The 21,381-nt window shown below is 32.7% G+C and overlaps 1 protein-coding gene across 2 annotated transcripts; it reads left to right on the top strand.

The window, feature by feature from the left end:
- Positions 1-10,984: 10,984 nt before the first annotated feature.
- On the top strand, positions 10,985-16,822 carry LOC130987964 (auxin response factor 2B-like). 2 transcript variants are annotated; one of them, XR_009089893.1, is made up of 16 exons: positions 10,985-11,454; positions 11,541-11,656; positions 12,001-12,096; positions 12,226-12,282; positions 12,380-12,535; positions 12,612-12,696; positions 12,858-12,948; positions 13,028-13,192; positions 13,488-13,607; positions 13,693-13,768; positions 13,894-14,065; positions 14,175-15,100; positions 15,187-15,377; positions 15,494-15,674; positions 15,997-16,391; positions 16,570-16,822. XR_009089893.1 is itself a non-coding variant. In XM_057911695.1 (15 exons), the coding sequence occupies exons 1-14, from the start codon at positions 11,364-11,366 to the stop codon at positions 15,657-15,659; spliced, it is 2,508 nt and encodes an 835-aa protein (XP_057767678.1). In that variant the 5' UTR covers positions 10,985-11,363; the 3' UTR covers positions 15,660-15,674; positions 15,997-16,462. The 2 variants fall into 2 exon arrangements, 1 of the variants encoding a protein (XP_057767678.1); XM_057911695.1 differs by lacking the exon at positions 16,570-16,822 and having other exon boundaries at positions 15,997-16,462.
- The last annotated feature ends 4,559 nt before the right edge of the window (positions 16,823-21,381 follow it).

The raw sequence follows: 21,381 nt of genomic DNA, 5'->3' as shown, positions 1-21,381 counted from the left end.
TTATTGTTCAACGTTGGTCAAATCAGAAATGAGGTTTCTACCTCAAACCTGATTTAGCTCGAGCTCGCCACAGATTGACTTATATACAAATTGTGAAGATGCTATCGTGAACATCGTTTACATTCACTACATGTTAGCATTATTATTTTATTTTATACATTCACTTTAATTCTAATACATCAAAAATAATTATTAATATCATTAATTATAAAGTACATAAAAATTAAAACTCGATTTACTTATTTTTCTTTAATTTCAAATAAATAAAATCAAAAAACAAATATACACTTCACATTTTCTTATGCTAATAACAATTTATAATGTATTACAAAAAAAAAAATACTAACATAGAATAAACTTGCATGGTGCTTAGCATGCATATCATTAAATCTACAAACTACTGCAAAATAAGCATCACATGTACAAGTGCGCGTGTGTTGGCTAAGCGGTAATGGGTTAATACCTAAGACCAAACGTCTTGGGTTCAAGTCTTCTGTGGTGCGGCCATTTAATTTCTTTATCTAATATTGTAAATTTATTAAAAAAAAGCATCACATGTACAAATATGTACTCATCAATTTAAGATAATTAAATTTGGAATTTTAATGAAGTTTGTTCGACCGTCCTTATCCTCAATTACTCTCATGTGAAAAGACATTTGTGCCCTCTCTCCATCGAGTCATTAAATATTATTACCACTATAAGTTGTGATGGTGAATAAATTTGAGAAAAGAAAAAACTATCCAATCAATTCACCACACCACATCTAAAGGGAAGAATGAATATTGGGACCAATGAAGGTCAATTGTTTTAAATGCATGATTACATTAGATAAGGTTAGAATACAAAGCTTTTTCATGTGTTTGGCCGCTTGTTTTACCAAGCCTTTTTCATCTCTTTATATCTTTTTTTTGCTTTATTCATTACCCTCAAATGAAACAAAATATCTCTTGCTATAATTGCCATTGATATGTCTATGGTAACCACCATCGGATCCTCTGTTCCATAATTTATTATGTCTTATTGTATTTTAAAATAATTATATCATCATAGAATTCAAATTTTCATAGTTAAAAAATTCCATAATTTATTATATCTCATCGTATTTTAAAATAATTATATCATCATAGAATTCAAATTTTCATAGTTGAAAAATGCATAGATTGCGTGTCAATTGAGGCGGAAATAATGACATACCCTCTTATTCGTTTCCTAAAATTATGAAGAGAATCTTTTAACATACTATATTTTAATTAAAAGGAATTTTTTTTTATTAAATGGTCGCACATTGAGGATAATATTAATTTGAATATATAGATAAATAAGTATAAATTATAAGGATAAATCGTCCAATGTGCCCAAAAATACGAGGTGTGCAAAATTACTTCCTAACTACACAATATATCTATTTTGATACAATAGTTATAATTTGTATTTATAACAAGTCAAAAAAATTGTATACATAATATAACAATATAGAAAGTGGACCATATAATCACTTTTCTTAGTATAATAATTACAAACCAGCAATTTTTGTGTGATCTATGAAAAAAATGTATATAAGACATGTACATGTACTAAATCAATTATTACATGTAACACGTGACAATTTCACCCATGATTATTTTTTATAAAAAAATGAGAATAGATGATGTGTCTTAAAAGTAGCAATTGAATGTTCAATTTGATGTAATTTCATGATAAGTTATGATATATGCTTTTTGGTTAGATTAACTCGGTTGGTGACTTAATCTTCGAACAATGTCACGTAGAATTAGTCATGGCTAATGAATATTATCCTCTGACTCTCCTAATAAACATTATTGTATATTAAATAAAACATTATTATATATATTTATAACACATAAATTCTGCATTATAGAAAGAGTTTAGCCTTAAAACATATAATGACACAACATCTTTTCTTGCCCTTCATTGCGACGGTGTTAAAGCTTTGTTGGGAAAAAGTGGACCACCAAAAAGCTACTATTATATTTCTTCAATGCCAAATTCTTCCCCCTATTTTTGCTTTCAATTTATCTGCCACTTTAATTGTGTTTCTGCTTTAAGCCAAAAATTTCATTCACGAGTGCAAATCTATATATATATATATATAAAAGCAAAATAAATTCTATCCTATGTGGCGTCGTATAATCACTCTATTCTAATTTTCATCAATTCTCATTTATTCTATTTTTTTTTTCTAAATCTCTAATAATCAATCTCCACCTCTTATCAAACTCTACATTAATTAAAAAATCTATATAAATATTTTTATATATAATGATATGATAAATTTAATTATATATGATTGTTATCACTATTTATGATTAAACATAGATTCGAATTTCTTTTCATCATTATTTTAATTGCGCCATTTAGTATAAGTCTAATTAATTTAAGTAGTCTATAACCAGCCAAAAGCCTTCAAATTAACAATGAAATCAATATAGTGTTTTGTTGAGCTTATAATTAAAATGTTTTCAACAACTTATATACGTACTCTCCAATAATGAATTCATCAGTTCCAATATATATCTTTTTAATAATTTTCAGTAACTAATTAAAACTCGACATGTCTTATAAAAATAATACTAAAAGAGAATGACTTGAATTTTAATAATTGTAGTAATTAACTATATTGTGAGTGGAGAAAACGACTCACTTTAGAGATAATGTTAAAGTGGATACAATGTTTCACTTTAATTCAAATGGTGGAATCTATATATATATATAAAAGCAAAATAAATTCTATCCTACATATATATAATAAAATATGTAAATAAGTTGATATATTGTAAGTAATGTGTATTGATTTTTCATAGGATTGTGTCTATAAATATAATATGACTATTCTATGCGGACATTGCAAAATGGATTTGATTTCATTAATTTTAGAAATATTCACTCATATAATCTCAAATTGGTATTGAATAAGTGTAATATATTATATAAAAAATTTATATTCTTGGGGAGGTCAAGACAAAAAATATTAACATATATAGATTGTGTAGAAATAAAATATGGCTAAGCTAAAAAGTGTGGCATACCATTGGTTGATGCAGAATAAGTTTTTCAATTCTTCGTTGAATAATAATTTAGAATTTTTATTGTATTCTTAATTATGTTGTTAATTATACGTAACAGTGAGACAAGAGTAACTTGCGTATTGTGGGAATCATATGTCGATGAACTCATAATATTTATTGAAAACAAGTCAGGTGAAATAAAGAGTTAGTAATGATAGTTTTACAATTTGCTATGTTACAAACATTCAGAGGTTCAAATTTCATTAATCAGTTACTATATTAATATATTAATATTCAACTAAGTTAACTTTACAAAATTTAGCTCACAATTTAAATTTTATATTGGGTGTAACTAAAGTTTTCATAATGAAGATCTTTCGGAAGTTGATTATTTGTAATCCTACATATATTATAGCAAAATAAATCTTATCCTACGTGGCATCGTACAATCACTCCATTCTAATTTTTCTCAATTCTCATTCATTCTTATTTATTTATATATTTCTAATCAATTTTTACATTATAGCAAAATAAATGTTCTATTTATCACATCATATTCACAAATTAATATGTATATATATAATACGTTTATATATAGATTTATTTACTTAAATAATTAACTATATATATATATATGTATGATTGAATATGATTTCAAATTTGACGATGTGTTTAAAGTTTGAAACGAGATTATTCTAATAACTTAATTATAGTTTCACAAATTCTAGACAAAATGATACTCACAAGTGAGTTATAATCTTCAAGCTACATACAAGATGATGCTCAAAATTCAGATGTGGTATTTCAAACTCCAAAGAATATGGTTTTCAAAATTTTGACGTTCAAATGTCATATGTGGTCTTTAGAGCTTCATATGATTATCTAGTCTTCTTAGGTTCATAGATGATACTCAGATGACATATGTTTAATTAAATTATTTTTTATCCGTCAAATTTAAAGAATTTGAACAAACTTAATACTCCCTCCGTCACCCAAAACATCTTCCTAAGAGTGGATGACACAGTTTTTAATAAAAGTTAGTTATGTACTCCATCCGTCCCACGAATCTTCACACGTTTGGTTTCGGCACAGGAATTAAGGAGTTGTAGATTAATGTTTTAAGTGTGTAATTAATAAAGTATAAAAGTGATAAAGTAGGAGAGAGAATGTAATAAAAGTAATAAAGTGGGAGAGATAAGATAATAAAGGTGATAAAGTATGAGAGAGAATGTAATAATTATTATCCAAAATGGAAATGTGTCAAGATTCGTGGGACGGCCCAAAAAGGAAAACGTGTCAAGATTCGTGGGACGGAGGGAGTATTTGATAAGTGGAGAATAAGTCCCACAAAAAGTGAAATTATAAGAGTGATAGTTAGTGAAATTGTTTCCAAAAATAGGTTAGGAAGATGTTTTGGGGATGAACCAAAATAGAAAAAAAAAAGAAAAAAAAGAGAAAAATGTTTGAGGGACGGAGAGAGTAAATATTATCGATATACGATTAACAGCAGATGCGACACATTAATCGTACATCATATCATACTTTAAATTTACATATTTTTTTCTTCTAAAATCTTCAATCCCACATCAACTTAATTTATATAAACTTCATCAAATGAATATTTATATAAAAAAGTATTTCTATTAACACAACCTACATTTAATTGGCGAAAGTGATTAAGATTAATATTATTTCAAATATTGTATTACTAATTTAATTTGATCATATCAAATTAATTAAAGAAATAATTTATGTATAAACTATTTCATATGCTATAGTAATAAAAATAACATAAAATAATTATAAATGATGACATAAAATAATTCCCGTCGAATTTCGACGGGTTAGACGCTAGTTGTTAGTTAGATGAAATTAAAATGCCGCTTTATTTGTGTCGCATTTAATTAATTAATTAAAGGACCATTATAATCTCACGTACTCATACTTTGTCGGTCTTCTTATAGCAAATACTTTTTATATATATGACACATACGTAATATTTTTGGTCATTTTCCAATTTATTACTAGTTTTGTTTTTTTGTTTTTTTTTTTTTTTTTTAAAATCAGACAAAGTAACGTTAGAAGTTAGCAATTAGTACCCCAAACACTCCAAGAAATCATCAAGTCCACCTTATCTCTCTAAACACCAAATTCGCTCCCAATGGGGATCGAACCCGCCAATTTATTACTAGTAGTTATATATTTTGACAAATGATTTATAGGAATTCGGAATTAAAAGACTAAAACTAATAATCATGTAGGGTTATATATCTGTTAAAAAGAAGTCTTCAAATTGGTCATATTGATGTGTAATTTAATTACATGCAAATTTAGAAATAAAGGTGTTTAGTTTATGGTATTGTATGAATGAAGAAGCAAGAATTTTGAATGGATGCGAAAAATCTATGAAAATAATTATGTGATACATTGTAAATTACTTATATACTAATAAAATATTTTTTATAAATTTACATGTGCAAATCACTCACATACTTTAATATGGTACTTGTTCTTCGTAAATTCTTATGTGCAGTTATTCTTACGGTGTGAATCATTCATATATTTTAATAAAATATTTAATAAAGTATGTGAGTGATCTGCACTTTCACAAATTCACATGTGCAACTAGTGGTGTTCAGGACTGAATCGGCCTGAAGTCAATGATTCGGACTTGAACTGTTGACTACGGGCTGGTTCTGGAACCGGAACAGTCAAAAGCCCAAGTCGGTTACAGGCCGCTTTGTGTTGAACCGGATGCCAGCTGTTAACCACCGTGTCGGGCCGCCAGTTAGGCGCTTCAGTTGAGGGTCAGGTGGCAGGGTGTAGGTGTAGGCTAGGCGCATAAGTCGAAGCGAAAAACGCTAATTTCGGGTGTAGGCTACGCGCATAAGTCGAAGCAAAAAACGCTGATTTCGGGCGGTTAACTGGTCAAAACCGCTGGTTTTTTTAATTTTTTGATTTTTTTTTTTATCAAATTCAAATTTCAAATTCAGAATTCCCCATTCCCCCCCACCCCCCCCCCCCCCCCCCCCCCAAAAAAAAAGTTTTATCTATAAATATCCTCCCATCTTCTACGTTCAAAATCATCACATTGTGTTAACAATTCTATACTCTCTTCTCTTCTACATCTACTTTTCTTCCATTCTTTATATGCTCTTGCTCTTGCTTTTACTAAATTATTCTTGTTAATTTCACTACCCTATTGCTCTTGTTACTCTCTTGTTAAATTAACATTTATATTTACTTGTTCTACTACATAACATAACTACTATTTCTATCTACTACATTTGTTATATTTATCATCATCGTGTCTTCATCTTGTGGTAACTGTGGCAAGTCTATCAACCTAGACTCTGAGGGTGAAGATGTTGTTGGTACCACTAGTCCAACATATTATCCTTATTCATCATCATCAAGGAGAAGGGCTCCATCATCATGCCGTCAGGATGCTGAAATCATAGGTGAACAATATGTTCGACGTGTTCAAGAAAAAGAGGATGAAGTCTATGCACATAGTTTGCAAATAGAGGAGGCCGATCAAGCAGGACATGATGTGGAGGAATGAACCACCACTAGTGGTAAGAGTAAGGGTAGAAAAATCACTTACTTCTAATATATTTGTTAAACATTTCAGGAAAATTAATAGACCAATAGATCCAAATAAAAGTCCCAATATTCCGAAAAAATTCACGACGTATTGTAACTATTGTTCAAGTAGTTACAAATGGACGGCATGGGGAGGTTATGACACACTATCAAGGCACATGGAGAAGAATCATCCCATCAAGTTTTGGATCCATACAACCCAAACTCAACTACATCGCCAAACATGTAATCAAGTTCGAATTCTAATGTTTTGTGGAAATATGATCATGTAAATACTTAAGATGTAATGACTCGTTTTGTTTCAATGGAACATTTACCTTTTCAATTTGCCAATAAAATGACTTTCGAACGTTCTATGAAAAATGCTTATAATCACGCTGCTAAAAAATATAAGTAGAAGTACTATGCTTAGGATAATTAGAATACAAGCCGAAGAGAAAAAAAAAACACGATTCAATGAAATACATTATGAATTTAAATCGAAACGTGTTTACATGTTTCGATATATGTACCGATGCTTTTCGAAATAATGCTTATATGAGTGTTACTTGTCATTGGATAGATGATTTAAACCCATACTTCCCAACGTAGGTATTAAGTTTAGAGTAGAAAAAACATTAAGGCTCTTATTTGATGAATATAAACGAAATTACTTTGAATCAAATCCATCTTCAAGAAATGTAGGTGGTAGTAGTAGTAGTCAATCTTATTCGAACCACTTAGATGCTTGGGATTCGAATCCCTTAGCATAAGCTGTATCTTCATCGTTCCAATCGCAATACACTAGGAGCCGATCTACTAATGAATTAGGTATGTATTTGTCCAGTGCTTCTATTTTCAAAGACTCAGGTGGTCAAGTCAACGTCTTGCAATGGTGGTCGACGCACGAGAAAGAGTTTCCCATTCTCTCCATTATGGCGAAGGAGTTATTTATGGTTCTGGCCTCCATAGTCTCGGTCGAGTAAGCATTTAGCATTGGTGAACTTTGTATTGGAGGAAAGAATAAGCAACATAGATAGTTGAAACATGGAGGCCACCATGTTGCTTGATGATTGGTCCAAAGCCGACTTAAGAGCGCAAGAGAACCAATAAGATCAAGCCGACTAGAGTCCAAACGATGAAGTCACCGACTCCGAGAGATCTAACGCCGAGGGCTTTGATTAGGTAAATTAACGTAAGAAACTACGTGGGCTTTGATTATTCGTTATTCAATGAATACACGTTGGCCACTCAATTTTAATATTTATATTAAAATTGAGCTCAAGCCCTTTATTTATTTTTCTTCCCCTTTTTATTTTATAGTGTAGTATTTTATTTTAAAATTAGTTGTAGTTAGTTTACTTATTTAATGTTGTAATTTCAATTTCAAAAATTGTAATTTTTTTTTAACATAGATGATGTCAATTGTAAATTTGTACTCCCTTCGTCCCAACTTTTAATACATTCAACTTTCATTTTTTGGCTGCCCCACATTTTAGTATCAATTTCTATTGTGGGGCCACTTTATTAAAACTCGTGACACTCTCAAATGGATACTAAACGTTGAGATGAAGGGAGTATTTTTTTTAACTTTCAATTCAATAAAAATACGAATTTTATTATATTTTGGTGGTAAATGTTATAATTTGATTTCGTTTATGCTCTAGTTTATTGAATCTTATCTTGAACTAAATAATTTCAATACATGTATTGTATTTCATAATGTAATATCATAAGAAAAATATTCACAATACATTAAAAAAATTGCGAAAATCGTCGGTTCAGACCTTGAACTACCAGTTTTCGGCTTGGCCTGCAAACGCTGGTTGAAGGCCCGAAATCAGCCCGCCTACAAGACTACACTGGCCGATTACGGTTCACCTTCCTGGTGAACCCTAACTGTCGGTTCAGGTCCGAAACCGGCGATTTTCGGCTCACGAACACCACTATTTGCAATAATTCGTTTGGTGCAGATCACTTACATACTTTAATAGGACACTTGTTCTTCACAATTTTTTATGTGCGGCCTTCCGCATATGCGAGTTACTCACATTAATATGTGAATAACTCGCATATGTGGAAGGCCGCACATAAAAATTTTTGAAGAAAAATTACACACAAAATAATACACTACAATAAACAATTGTTAATTGTATGGTTTATTATTTAGTTGCTATTGATATAATATTATGCGAACATTGATATTTTTCTTATTAAAAAAATATTTGATTTGATTTTACTACTAATTTTTTTTATTATAATTAACATCTTCATTCAATTGTGAAAAATCTTAAACATTCCGTTTACTTTTCTTTTCCTTTTAATTTCAGAGTATCCTATTTAGAAATACAATTGATTATTTCTCTACCTATAGGACCACTTCACCAATTAAAGGGGAGACTAAAAAACAGAAGGATTAGGCACAAAATAATATTTTGTATTTAGCCATTAATTAGCTAACCAAACCTATGAATTCAAAAGTTCAATTTCATTCACTTGATGATATTAATTAAATGTTAATGAGTCTTTGTTCGCACATACATTACATTAATAACTTATTAATTAGGGTTTCATATTTAATTTTATAGTTGTCTTATAGTATATATTTTTTCAAGTCAATATCTCGGACGAAATTGGCAACCAATTATCCATTATCAATTATCTTTTCTTCTTCAAAATGGTGTAAAATTGGTGACCATCGTTTCGATCGCTGTTTTTGTCAACTTTTTTTTTTTTGTAAAAACGGCAACCCCATCTCACAGATCACCGTTTTTGTATGGATGAACGCAAATTTCTTGTTTCGATCATATATTTCTCGTTTAAAATTTGATTTTCAATTCATTTGAGTCCACAAATTTGTATCGAGATGATCAACTTTCATTCATATCAATTCATCTAATCCAAGATCAATATTTCTACAAAATCACTTAAACAACGATCAAGTTTAACATTTAATAAGATAAAATAATCAAAGCATAAAACAATTATCAAAGTGAGTGTTATCAATGATAATTGTTAACGTTGATATTCCACTCTGTACATTTAATACGATTAAATTTGTTCTCATAGATGTTATCGCCCTAAATGCTTTCATCATATTTTCTCAATAAAAGAAATAATTGCACAATCCGATTTTTATCCCATTGTATACATTTAATCTTTATGCAATTCACAACCCTTTATCTTATACAAATTAGTGTGTAATCAATCGAATTTCAATGAACATCATTTTATGATAATTAAAGAAAACAATAGCATTAGAGCTTAAAATTTCAAAGTTAGTTGATCGCTGTGGATCACAATGATGAACCCATCTGATAAAGTTAGGATTCAATAACATAAATTCTTTTAGAGTGTATATACGCGTATCCATTCAAAACTCGATAACAACTAATTTTATTACTTGTTATGGTCTAAAACTCATATAGTAATATACTAATATTGGTTAATGACCTGAATCCCTCTAAATTTATAAATACAAGTTGTTACAATAATGTATGGATCCTTAAAAAACTATATACGAATATTACAAAATAAACATTAATAATAAATAATATAAATAAAAAATAATAAAAATAGAGAAATTCCACATAGGCATGTTGATTAATTTCAAACCCCTTTTAAGGTTATGTACACTTACATGTCCCATACATACCCGATTGAAAAAGGAATTTATTATTCGTTTTTGTCCCAAAGTCGTTTGGTAATGTCCGCTAATTATCCAAGTTTATTTAAATTTATTAATTATTTAAATAATTTAATTTAAATTGTTATTGTAATTGATTATCTATTTCAATAAAATCCAAACATTACAAAGTAAATATTATCAATAAATAATATAAATAAAAAGCTAAAACGACTAATAAAATGAATAGGAGAAAGTAATTATTAAGGTCGATATTCCACTGCATGTATTTAATGCGATTATATCTGTTCTCATAGATATTATCGTCTTAAACCTATTTCTCTCGCCAAATATTTTCAATAAAAGAACCAATTGCTTCATCCAACTCAATCCCGGAATATACATTTAATCTTAATGCAATTCACAATCCTTATCTATGTATATATTTATACAAATACAAGATAATAGGCACTATTATCGACCAAGCTAATTGACTATCTATATATGTATATATGAAAAAGTAAAGGTTCTCTTTGCTATGGAAAAAAATTGTTAGTCAACGTATTTTCAAGTATTCATTCCCAAATTATTAAAGAAAAAAGAAAAAAAAGATTCATTGGACAGCCAAACATGGCCCAAATAATACACCTACACCCGGTGCAGGCGTAACCAGTTTTTTACTTTTTACTGAGGGTTGAAAGTTAAAAACACTTTTATTCTTAATTTCTTTATATATAAAAAAAAGAAAAAGTTAAATACTGTGGCTGGAAACAACACCCGTTTTCATCGCTCTGGTTGTCTTGAAGCCCATGACCCATCTCTCTCTCTCTCTCTCTCTCTACTTTCTCTCTCATCAACTATTAGCTAACAGTGCATCCCACACCTTTTAAGCTCCCCATGCTTCAAGATATCCTCACTACAACCTCCACACACACACTCACAAACTCCACTGAAAATATCTTATACACAAATTCCGTTTATAATCCTGACCTCTAGCGTAGAATTGTCCGGATTTTTGCCCTTTTCCGCTTGTTTTCCGGCGGAATTTTAGTTTCTCATTCCATCAATTGTGTTGTGGGGTTGGGAGATGAGAGATCTGGCTCGAAATTAGGGCGCCTGAACAAATGGATGCTTCTGAGGTCTTGATCAAAGGGTATAACGACGTCGGCGGAGGCGATCCCGTGCCGGGGAACAGGAATTCCGAGGCCGGGAGAGGTAATTCTGGATGTAGTATTGGCGATTTTGATGGTGTGTGGCTCGTGTTTGTCGGATTTCTGAGTTTGCTGTTTTCGTTTTGGTAGTGGATGCTGAGAGAGCGTTGTACACAGAGCTGTGGAAGGCGTGCGCCGGCCCACTGGTGACGGTGCCGCGCGAGAATGAGCTTGTTTTCTACTTTCCACAGGGTCACATAGAACAGGTTTTCTACCTTTTTGTTCTGTTTCCATTTTTTTGTATTTTTGTTCTTGGGTAATTATTTTTGTTCCTAGTGCCTGATTGGCTAGGTCGAGGTGTTTTGCAGCTCCAGTTGATCTGATTTAGTTGTGGTTTTAGTTTTTGTTCTGTGATTTATGACATTCACATGTGGAATTTAGTTATTATCCGGCTGTTTTAGAACTAAAATTTTGGTCAGGTTGAAAACATGTTTGAGGGGTTGTTTGAATAAGGATTTCCTTTTATTTTCTCAAACATTTGTTTGTTTTTTGCTAATTGGTGAGTTGCTTCTTAGCTCTCTGCTCATAGTTTGTGGGTTCTTGGTTGTAGGTCGAGGCATCGACTAATCAGAGCTCTGACCAGCAGATGCCAGTGTACAATCTTCCTCCTAAGATCCTTTGCCGAGTGGTTAATGTTCAGTTGAAGGTACTCCATAATTCGGTCTAGTTATTTGTGGGAATTGTAACTTGAGCTATTGGATTTTCGGGGTTGTATATAATTTGTTTGAAGGTTCTTGTCTGTCTTACTATGATCTTGTGCTTGTTTGGTGATTAGGCTGAAGCGGATACTGATGAAGTGTTTGCTCAGATTACCTTGATGCCTGAAACTAATGTAAGCTGATCTGTGTTCCATAATGTACATGTTATGGATTTCCATATTTTAGTTTTAATGTTACTTGGATGATTTTGTAATTAGTTTTCTGTTGCAGCAAGATGAAAATGCAGAGAGGAAAGAACCACCACCTCTTCCACCACCGCACTTTCGTGTCTATTCTTTTTGTAAAACTCTTACTGCATCAGATACGAGCACTCATGGCGGGTTCTCGGTACTAAGACGGCATGCTGATGAATGTTTGCCACCACTGGTTAGGATGAATCCTCCTATAATCTCACTTCCCAACTTTTTTATGTTAATAATTTAGATATTGTCTTGTATGATAGGACATGTCACGGCAACCTCCAACCCAGGAGTTAGTAGCCAAAGATTTGCATGGAAATGAGTGGCGGTTCAGGCACATCTTTCGTGGTACATAAATTCGCAACAAAACTAAGTTCACAATTTAAAATGAGATGGAAAAATGAATGCAACAGCATGTGCTATAAGTTCACATATGTACCTTTCACTTTGGAATGTAAAATGTTCACTTGTGTGGGGCAATAACACATTTTTCGGTTCTGGAATGCCAGGTCAACCACGAAGGCATCTTCTTCAGAGTGGTTGGAGTGTCTTTGTTAGTTCAAAGAGGCTGGTTGCTGGGGATGCCTTCATATTTTTGAGGTTTGACGCTGCTCTAGATATTGCTGTATAATGTTTTTACTAATATTCATAATCTTAATAATGAGTGACTAACTCGCAGAGGAGAGAATGGAGAGCTACGTGCTGGAGTGAGGCGTGCCATGAGACAACAGGGTAATGTTCCATCATCTGTCATATCTAGCCACAGCATGCATCTTGGTGTCCTTGCAACAGCTTGGCATGCTATTCAGACCAATACCATGTTCACTGTTTATTATAAGCCCAGGTATGTGACATGATTCATGGTCGACCTCTCTCTCGTCTCTTCTTCAGTTGACGCTCGGTGGTTCTCTCAGTTAACTTTTAAAATACATTAGCCTGTTATATATTGGTGAATTACCCCATTCATGTTCCTGTGTTTCATGGTCGACCTCTCTCTTGTTTTCTGTCTTATTTTCCTTCTTGATGAGAGATTATCTGTCTTGTTCACCTTGTTGAGTGTTGATTAAACGTAGATTTATTTTGTGTGTGATCGGTATGGAAGCTAACCGACACCCTTATGATGTTTTTATCTGTTACAGGACAAGCCCAGCTGAATTTATCGTTCCTTACGATCAATACGTGGAGTCTCTTAAAAAGAATTATTCAATAGGAATGAGATTTAAAATGAGATTTGAAGGTGAAGAAGCTCCAGAACAGAGGTAGGGAGCATGTTAGCATTTTATGACATTGTAATGAATTTAATGAGCCTTGAGTGAAATTTTTATTCTGATGTTGATCTTGTAGGTTCACTGGAACTATTGTTGGTACCGAGGATGCAGATCGAAAAAGGTGGCAAGATTCTAAATGGAGATGTCTTAAGGTAATAAGGTTTGGTTTTCCCTTAAAAAACGACTAGGATCCAAGACTCCTGCTACTAGTACTAACCCATTATTAATTTTTTTAACCGATCATTCTGGTAACATTATCACATTTTTTTTTGTTAAGGTGCGGTGGGACGAAACGTCGGCAATTGTTCGGCCTGAGAGAGTTTCACCCTGGAAAATAGAACACACGCTTTCTCCTCCTGTGTTGAATCCTGTTCCAGTGCCCAGACCGAAAAGGCCTCGTTCAAGTGTCCTACCCTCATCATCTGAATCCTCCGTGCTTACTAGGGAAGGTCTGTTTTTTCCGTTTTCTCTCTGCTTGAGGAACTTCTGTTAGAGCTATATATGTTATTGTCAGCTGTTGAGTGGATCTCATACTCAATCATCTGTGGTGCTATACAGGTCCTACAAAGATGACTGCAGACCCTGCACATGCTAATAATGGGTTCCCAAGGGTCTTGCAAGGTCAAGAATCATCGACCTTGAGAGGCCCTTTCTCTGAGAGCAATGAGTTGGACTCCTCTGAAAAGTCATATTTGTGGAAGCCCTCATTAGAGGACGAGAAGATTGATGTTTCTGCTTCAAGGAGATATGGAGCAGATAACTGGTCACCTTTAGGGCGCCCCGAGTCATCATTTACAGATCTGTTATCAGGGTTTGGCACGAAAACTAATGCGCCCCGTGATTTCAGTACGCCTCTTGGCAATCAAGCAATGTCAAAGCGACAAACACAAGATTGCGATGCAAAATTTAGCTTAATGGGGAATATTTGGCCTCTGATGCCTTCTGGTCTCTCACTTAATCTGATGGATTCTAGTATGAAGAATCACGTGCAAGGTACAGACGCGTCTTATCTGGCTCGTGGAGATAGTAGACATGGATCCTTTGGAGACTTTTCTATGATTAGTGATCCTAGAGGTGACAATCAGGGAGCAAACTGGTCGATGCCCCCACCCGTGTCAACATACCTTCACATGAGGCCTTCTCAGCCAAGAGAGCTGATGCCTAAGCAACATGATGCTATGAAGCCGAAGGAAGGGAACTGCAAGCTCTTTGGTATTCCCCTCATAAGTAAATCTGCACCATTGGAGCCAGAAATCTCAAATAGAAATGTGCTAAACCCATCTGGTTATTCTCAAAATTTGGTACATTCTCATCAATTTTCTGCATTTGAATTTGATCAAAGGTCTGATCAATCAAAGGGATTGAAAGTGGGAGATCACGGTGTCTTTGCCAGCGAGCAAGAAAATCAATTCCAATCCTTCCCTACTTCAGCAACAGATAGAGAAAACAAAGGTCATTCTGGTTCAACAAGAAGTTGCACCAAGGTTTTCATCTGGAACTTAACATTTTTCCGTTTGCAGGAATGATTTTTATTCACTTATCTTTTTCTGAGACAGTATCACTATTTCAGGTTCAAAAACAGGGGTCTGCCCTTGGTAGGTCTGTGGATCTGACGAAATTCAACAACTATGATGAATTGATCTCTGAATTGGACGATCTCTTCGAATTTGGGGGTGAACTCAAGGCTAGGAACAAGAATTGGCTAGTTGTTTACACTGATGATGAGGATGACATGATGCTTGTTGGAGATGATCCTTGGGTGTAAGATTACCTGGAACATGTCATAGAATTTGAAATTTGTCTTGAGAATGCTGATTTCATTGTAGTTAATTCTAGTATTGTTGTGTGCTCATATTTTCTGGTCTCATTTAAAACAGGGAATTTTGTTGCATGGTCCGCAAGCTCTTAATCCTTACAAAAGAGGAGATGCTGCGTATGAACCCAGGGACCTTAAACTCAAAAGGAGAGGACACTTCATCAATCGCAGATGGTGTTGATGCTAATGTCCAGAGTTTTCCATCATCGAGCCCGGACGACTACTAGTTGTGCTCTATCCTGGTAGTTATCTTTGTCCTCTACAGAAATTCTTTTGCAAATTACTGCTTTTTCTATCATGTCAGTCCTGTTGTGCACATGTGTTCAGGAACATGAAAGAGGATGTGTGTATTTCTGTGATGATGTTATTTTTGGTCATGATACTATTTTTCTTCCCTTTACTTTAGCTGAATTCTTTTCCTAATGTTGTAAATGTGGGTGGGTTAGGTAAATTGGACATGATGCTTCACATGTACTTTTGTTATTTATTGATGATTAATTTCTCAATCTCCGCAAATAATATTATCTGGATTATTCTAATTTGAACTGCTATGCTATCTCACAGGTGTGTTCAGGCATGGTCTGACTGTATAATCCATCTAACCATTGAATTTTGGGAACGTTGAATGGTGAGATGCGAATGGAGTTCCTTCAGCATGACGACCAGATGCTCTTATATATAGATACACCTAAGAATTTGCAATTTTGGATCCCTTTTTACATAATGTGCTTGACATTATATAAGATTGGTATGTGTCACCGGATTATTCAACCTCTGTAAATAGGCACCAGCCGCAAAATCCCCAGCATGGATGTAATGCAGAAGAATAGGACGGGTTTGTTCCTGCAGAATTCATGGTTTAATTTGTAGGAGTATATAGTGTGTTACCGGCATTAGTATAAATGGGGTTGGTCTGCTGTCATCTGTGAGGTACATATTATATCTGCGCTCATGTACAGGTAAGTAGTTTGTGATCTGGTTCTAATCTGCAGAATGTTAAAAGTTTTTGAGGTATTGGTCAGATGTTTAATCTCTGGTTATTTTGGTTTTGTTCCATCATTGAGATTTTGAACTACGGGACATAGGCATCTTAACGAGTATGAAAACGTGCAATTGTAAATGTTTTGAATGATCCAGGTGCAGAGAAGCTACAAGCCAATGGAGGATGTCGAAATAATCTGATGCTTGGCATGGCTTCGCGTACGCAGATGCTACTTTCAGATGCCAGAAATCACTAATCTGGATATCTTGTTGTGCGTATAAGTAAATACTAATTCATGGATTAAATTGCATTATGATATAATTATAAGAATTGCATTATGATATTGATATATATAAAACTCAGTTGCTCATTCTAAGAAAGCATATTTGAGGAAACTTTTTTTAATTATACACCTGTTGGGGTTCACGGGGTATCTTATCGCCATTAGTCTAAATATATTTGTGCAAATTAATAATAGTTATATTTGAAGGGAATAATCATGGACATTTTTGGAGTATTATATTTTGCTGTTTTGGGGCTTATATTTTGGAAGCTTTCAACCATAGTTTTGTGAGCTTGCTTCGTGTGACCTTTTCCTTGTTGTAGAAGCCTTATAAAAAAGTGTCTATTAAGACGATGTGTGATATTTTTTATTGAGATGTCTATTAATTTATTACTGATATCAACATCCTGCTCGATAAGATACATAAAAAAGTGTTATATGTCATCACACCTCTAATTAAAAATTACGGATAGTAGATAAGAGACCATTAATTTATAAAGTGACTTGATTTTTAAAGCAAATAATATATTACGGTTCTTTAAGTATCTATCACACTCTCATCGTGCATTCAAACCGAGTCTTGCATCTGTTCTGTGCTGTTAGGAAAGAGTATAATGCAGCAAACCATTTTGTTATTTGATGGTTGTTGATATTTGATAAGCATTTGGTCGGTGCGACTAAAAATCAAATCGAAAATTTAAATTCGAACAAATATTGAACCGATCAAACTTTTTCTTTGAATCGGATCGATCCGAACAAAACTTCAAACTTCAGTTTTGGTTTGAGTTTCTGTTGATCAAACTTTTGTAATGTATTCTAATTTCTTTTAAATCAAGCTTATTGTAGAAAATAGCCAAAACACGAAAACAAACGAAGTTTTAATATTCCATTACCTTAGTATAATTAAAAAAAGAATCAAAGCAGTGTGTGACTGTGCGTGTGTTTGCCTAACAGTAGGAATGCTTAAGATTTGAGGTCTTGGGTTCGAGTATTCTGTCACGCTGTCTTTGAATTTTTTTATTTATTTATGTAATTTATTTTAAAAAAAAAACCATGTAACACGTGTATGGCTAGTTCAACTGAATTTTTCAGAAAACCACGTTTGCTTTAATTCCACCTAATTTCAATTGATCATACAAATTGTAAAGGTCATATTTTTAGTGTCAACTGAGAAGTCTTTATAAATTGACAAATATGTAAAGGTAGTGTTATTATAATTTATATGCAATTATCAAAATATATTAACCTTCCAATGTAGAATTGTGCAACCATTTGAAATATGAAACTTGTGTAAAATATGTAAATAGATAGTATTTCATCCGTCCCATTAGTAGTGTCCATTTTTTTTTTGGTTGTCCCATTAGTAATGTCTCATTCCCTTTATAGCAATATTCTATCTCTATACCTAATATTTAAATAATTTCCACCAACTCACTTTATCTACTTTCTATACATTCCTTAACCAACTCACTTTATCTACTTTCTATACACTCCTTAATCTCTGTGCCTAAAAGAAATGATACACTACTAATGGGACGGAACGGAGGGAGTAAGTCTTAAGAAACTTCTTTTGGAATTGGATTGTTTTAATTGAACACACTAGAATTAGCGGTAACGTTGTTGACGATGATTATAAATGATTTTATGAGAGAGTCTATTGGAGATAAATGAAGGCAACACAAAATAATGAATCTAACCAGATTTTCATAAATAAAATGAATCTACATGTATGTTATATATAGTATCGGAATCTTCTTGAACTTATTTGTTTGGTCTGATCCTCCTCCACATCCCAAAATGGACAAAATAAAGGTATAATAAATCACTAGAAAAAAATGAAAAGTTTTTTGGGTGAAATATCAGTGTCAAATATCCGATAATAATCTTCCCGTGAAATTAGTTTAAATAAAGAACGATGAAGAAAAAAAAAAGGTTGAAAAATTGTGGTGGCGTAGAAAAGTAGGGCTTTTCCTAATATGAAGAAAACAAAATAGCGTAGGCCCATTATTTATTGGTATTTAAAACACCCCAATTTCTTGTGGCGACACTCACTCCACAACTCTCGCTCTCTGGCCCTTTGCTATATTCTTATTAAGAAAACAAATTATTATATATATATATATATATATATATATATTCATTTTCTATTATATATTTACTAGAAATGAGAAGATGAGAAAATATTGAAAAATATTTTTACACCCATATCCAAGAGAGAAAATGAGTGAAAAGGAGTTGTCCGAAAAAAAAATACTCCACCCAGTCCGAAGAAAAATTTATAGTTAATTGAATATAAATTATTGAGAGTTTAGTAAATTTTTATTTTGCACACAACTTTAAATTTTTTATTAAAATTATTTAATTTTTGTTTTCATTTTGCATATTCATCCAATTTTCGTCCAAACTTTGAACCTGAAACGACATCGTTTCCATCCAACTATGCAATATGACGTGAGTTCCTTTTCTTTACATGATCATATTTATGTCACACGAGTATATTTATGTCATGTCACCGCGATGAAAAATAGAGAAATGTGCAAACTGATAAAAACAATTAATAATTGAATAATTTCAGTAAAAAATTAAAAGTTTATTTATAAAATGAGAATTAAAGTTCGATAATTTTTATACAATTAACCCTTTCTTTTATTTGATTTGATTTCACCAAAAGAAATCAATAAAAACAGAAAAATCGTCAAAATTCTTTTTCACACGCTATCTTAAATCAATAAACAGAATATATGATACGTAGGAGAGTGACAAAAAATAAAATAATACTATTATTAGTTTTTTTTTAATCGTGTTTGACAATTTTAACCAAGATAAAAGTAACCACTCACCTTTAGAGAGGGTTAACTTATCCATCAATTAGTAGATGTTCCAAATAATTGCCACACACATTAGAGATTATAATTCAAAATGAACAAAAATATAATGCAATACGAATTCACACGACATTAGAGATTATAATTCAAAATGAACAAAAATATAATGCAATACGAATTCACACGACATGTCATATTTTCTGATGAACTAATAAACATCTTGCATTTAAAAGAAATTATCTTTGTAATAAAAGTATATACCCACGTATGATTACTGTTTCATTAGACATATCGTACAATTTTGTATAGTTAGGAATGTTAATCTAGCTCTAAATCAAAAAATTGACGGTAATAATTATAAAAAATTCTTTATGACAAAATTATAGTCTCACAAAAAACTCAGCTTGATCGGTTCAAATAAAAAATAATCCGAGCTCGATAGGATTGACTATAATCTTATCATCACTTGATTTTGAAAACTTGTTGCTTTGCTTCTGATTTTGATAGCAAGATTCTATTTCAAATGCTCGTGAAAGATATTTTGATTTTTGGCTTAACGAAAAATATTTTGACGTGGAGATAAAAAGAATCATATAGAGAAAATGAATGTCTAATCCATATTTCTCACATAAATAATACTATGTAAATTGATATTGAAATAACATTCATTTTTTTTTTGCATCTAATACTAGATTGAGTGTTTTGAATTTTTTTTTATTAAGAAACACACAAATTATTTTTTGTTGTAAGAATATAATTGTCAAGGAAATTTAGATATGTTAAAATTTAGGGGTTTTGGTTAAAAAAATAAAATAAACTATTTTGAAATTGCAAATTTAGCGTGTCTTTTGAAGTTTATTAAATTACCATTTTTCCAATTTTTGCGTGTCCCCAATTATTTATTGTAGGGGGTGACTCCAACAATTACGGAAGTGGCGTCAGTAACGTCTGGATCGATAGGCACTAGCAACCTGAAACCACAAGCAACGTTAGAACCCTCCGATAAGCACTGGTGGGGGTGTCGATGGAAGGGCCTCTGACGCTCAAGTCAGTGAATAGTTATAAAAAAAAAAAACAGACGTAAGTAACATAAGGAAATAATAAACACTGGAAAAGAGATAGCAATAAGAGTGTTCTCCGGATGATCGGGGTGTCCCGGTGGACGGAGTTGGAGCTATTGAGCTATGTGGAAAAAAGGGCGATGGACGTCCGGGCTAGCAGGGCCACCCTGGTGATTGGAACCCTAGAGTATTGTGAGCGTGGAGGCAGAACAGACGAGCGGGGAAAGCGGGAGATAACGAGAATGAGAGATCGTGTGTGAGTGCTAGAGTAGATACGAGTGATTGTGGATGGCCGATTTCATTAGTGAATTAGTATATATATATATGTGTGTGTGTGTGTGTGTGTGTGACAAATCTACGGGGAGACGGCTAGGGTTAGGGTTTTGCTGGAATATCCGTTGCAACCCTAGTAGTTCCGACTTCTTAGGAAACGATCTCTCGCGACTGTCGTCTGACTTCATTGCCAAGTAACTACCGCGTTTAGGGTTTTACTTAGCGGGTACACATGTCTTTCGTATGTGGGTCAAGCTCTGGGCTTCTTTTCATGAATGGGGTATGGGCCGCTTTATCGGATAGGTCCGTTGGACTGCATGATTTTCGCTTGTTGGGCTTATACGAATTTTGCCCACTACATTTATGGTCGCCAAATTATTGAATTGGAGTTTACGTGGATTAATTCGTCACACAATATCCATGTTACAAACGCCGTTTGCAATAAAATTGTTGAATATTGGAAATTAAGGTGTATATACAAGATACAATCTCTTTATATTCTTGAGATACTTATACCAAAAATAT

The sequence above is a fragment of the Salvia miltiorrhiza genome, chromosome 6, assembly GCF_028751815.1.
Source record: "Salvia miltiorrhiza cultivar Shanhuang (shh) chromosome 6, IMPLAD_Smil_shh, whole genome shotgun sequence".
In the NCBI taxonomy this organism is placed as follows: Eukaryota; Viridiplantae; Streptophyta; class Magnoliopsida; order Lamiales; family Lamiaceae; genus Salvia; species Salvia miltiorrhiza.
This window is presented reverse-complemented; position numbering and strand designations above follow the sequence as displayed.

Excerpts from the sequence above, each read along its gene's own strand:
- LOC130987964 (XM_057911695.1), top strand. The coding sequence starts at position 11,364 with ATGGATGCTTCTGAGGTCTTGATCAAAGGGTATAACGACGTCGGCGGA. Across the intron at positions 13,193-13,487 it reads ACTGTTTATTATAAGCCCAG|GACAAGCCCAGCTGAATTTA; the intron begins GTATGTGACATG and ends TATCTGTTACAG. Across the intron at positions 13,608-13,692 it reads GAAGAAGCTCCAGAACAGAG|GTTCACTGGAACTATTGTTG; the intron begins GTAGGGAGCATG and ends TTGATCTTGTAG.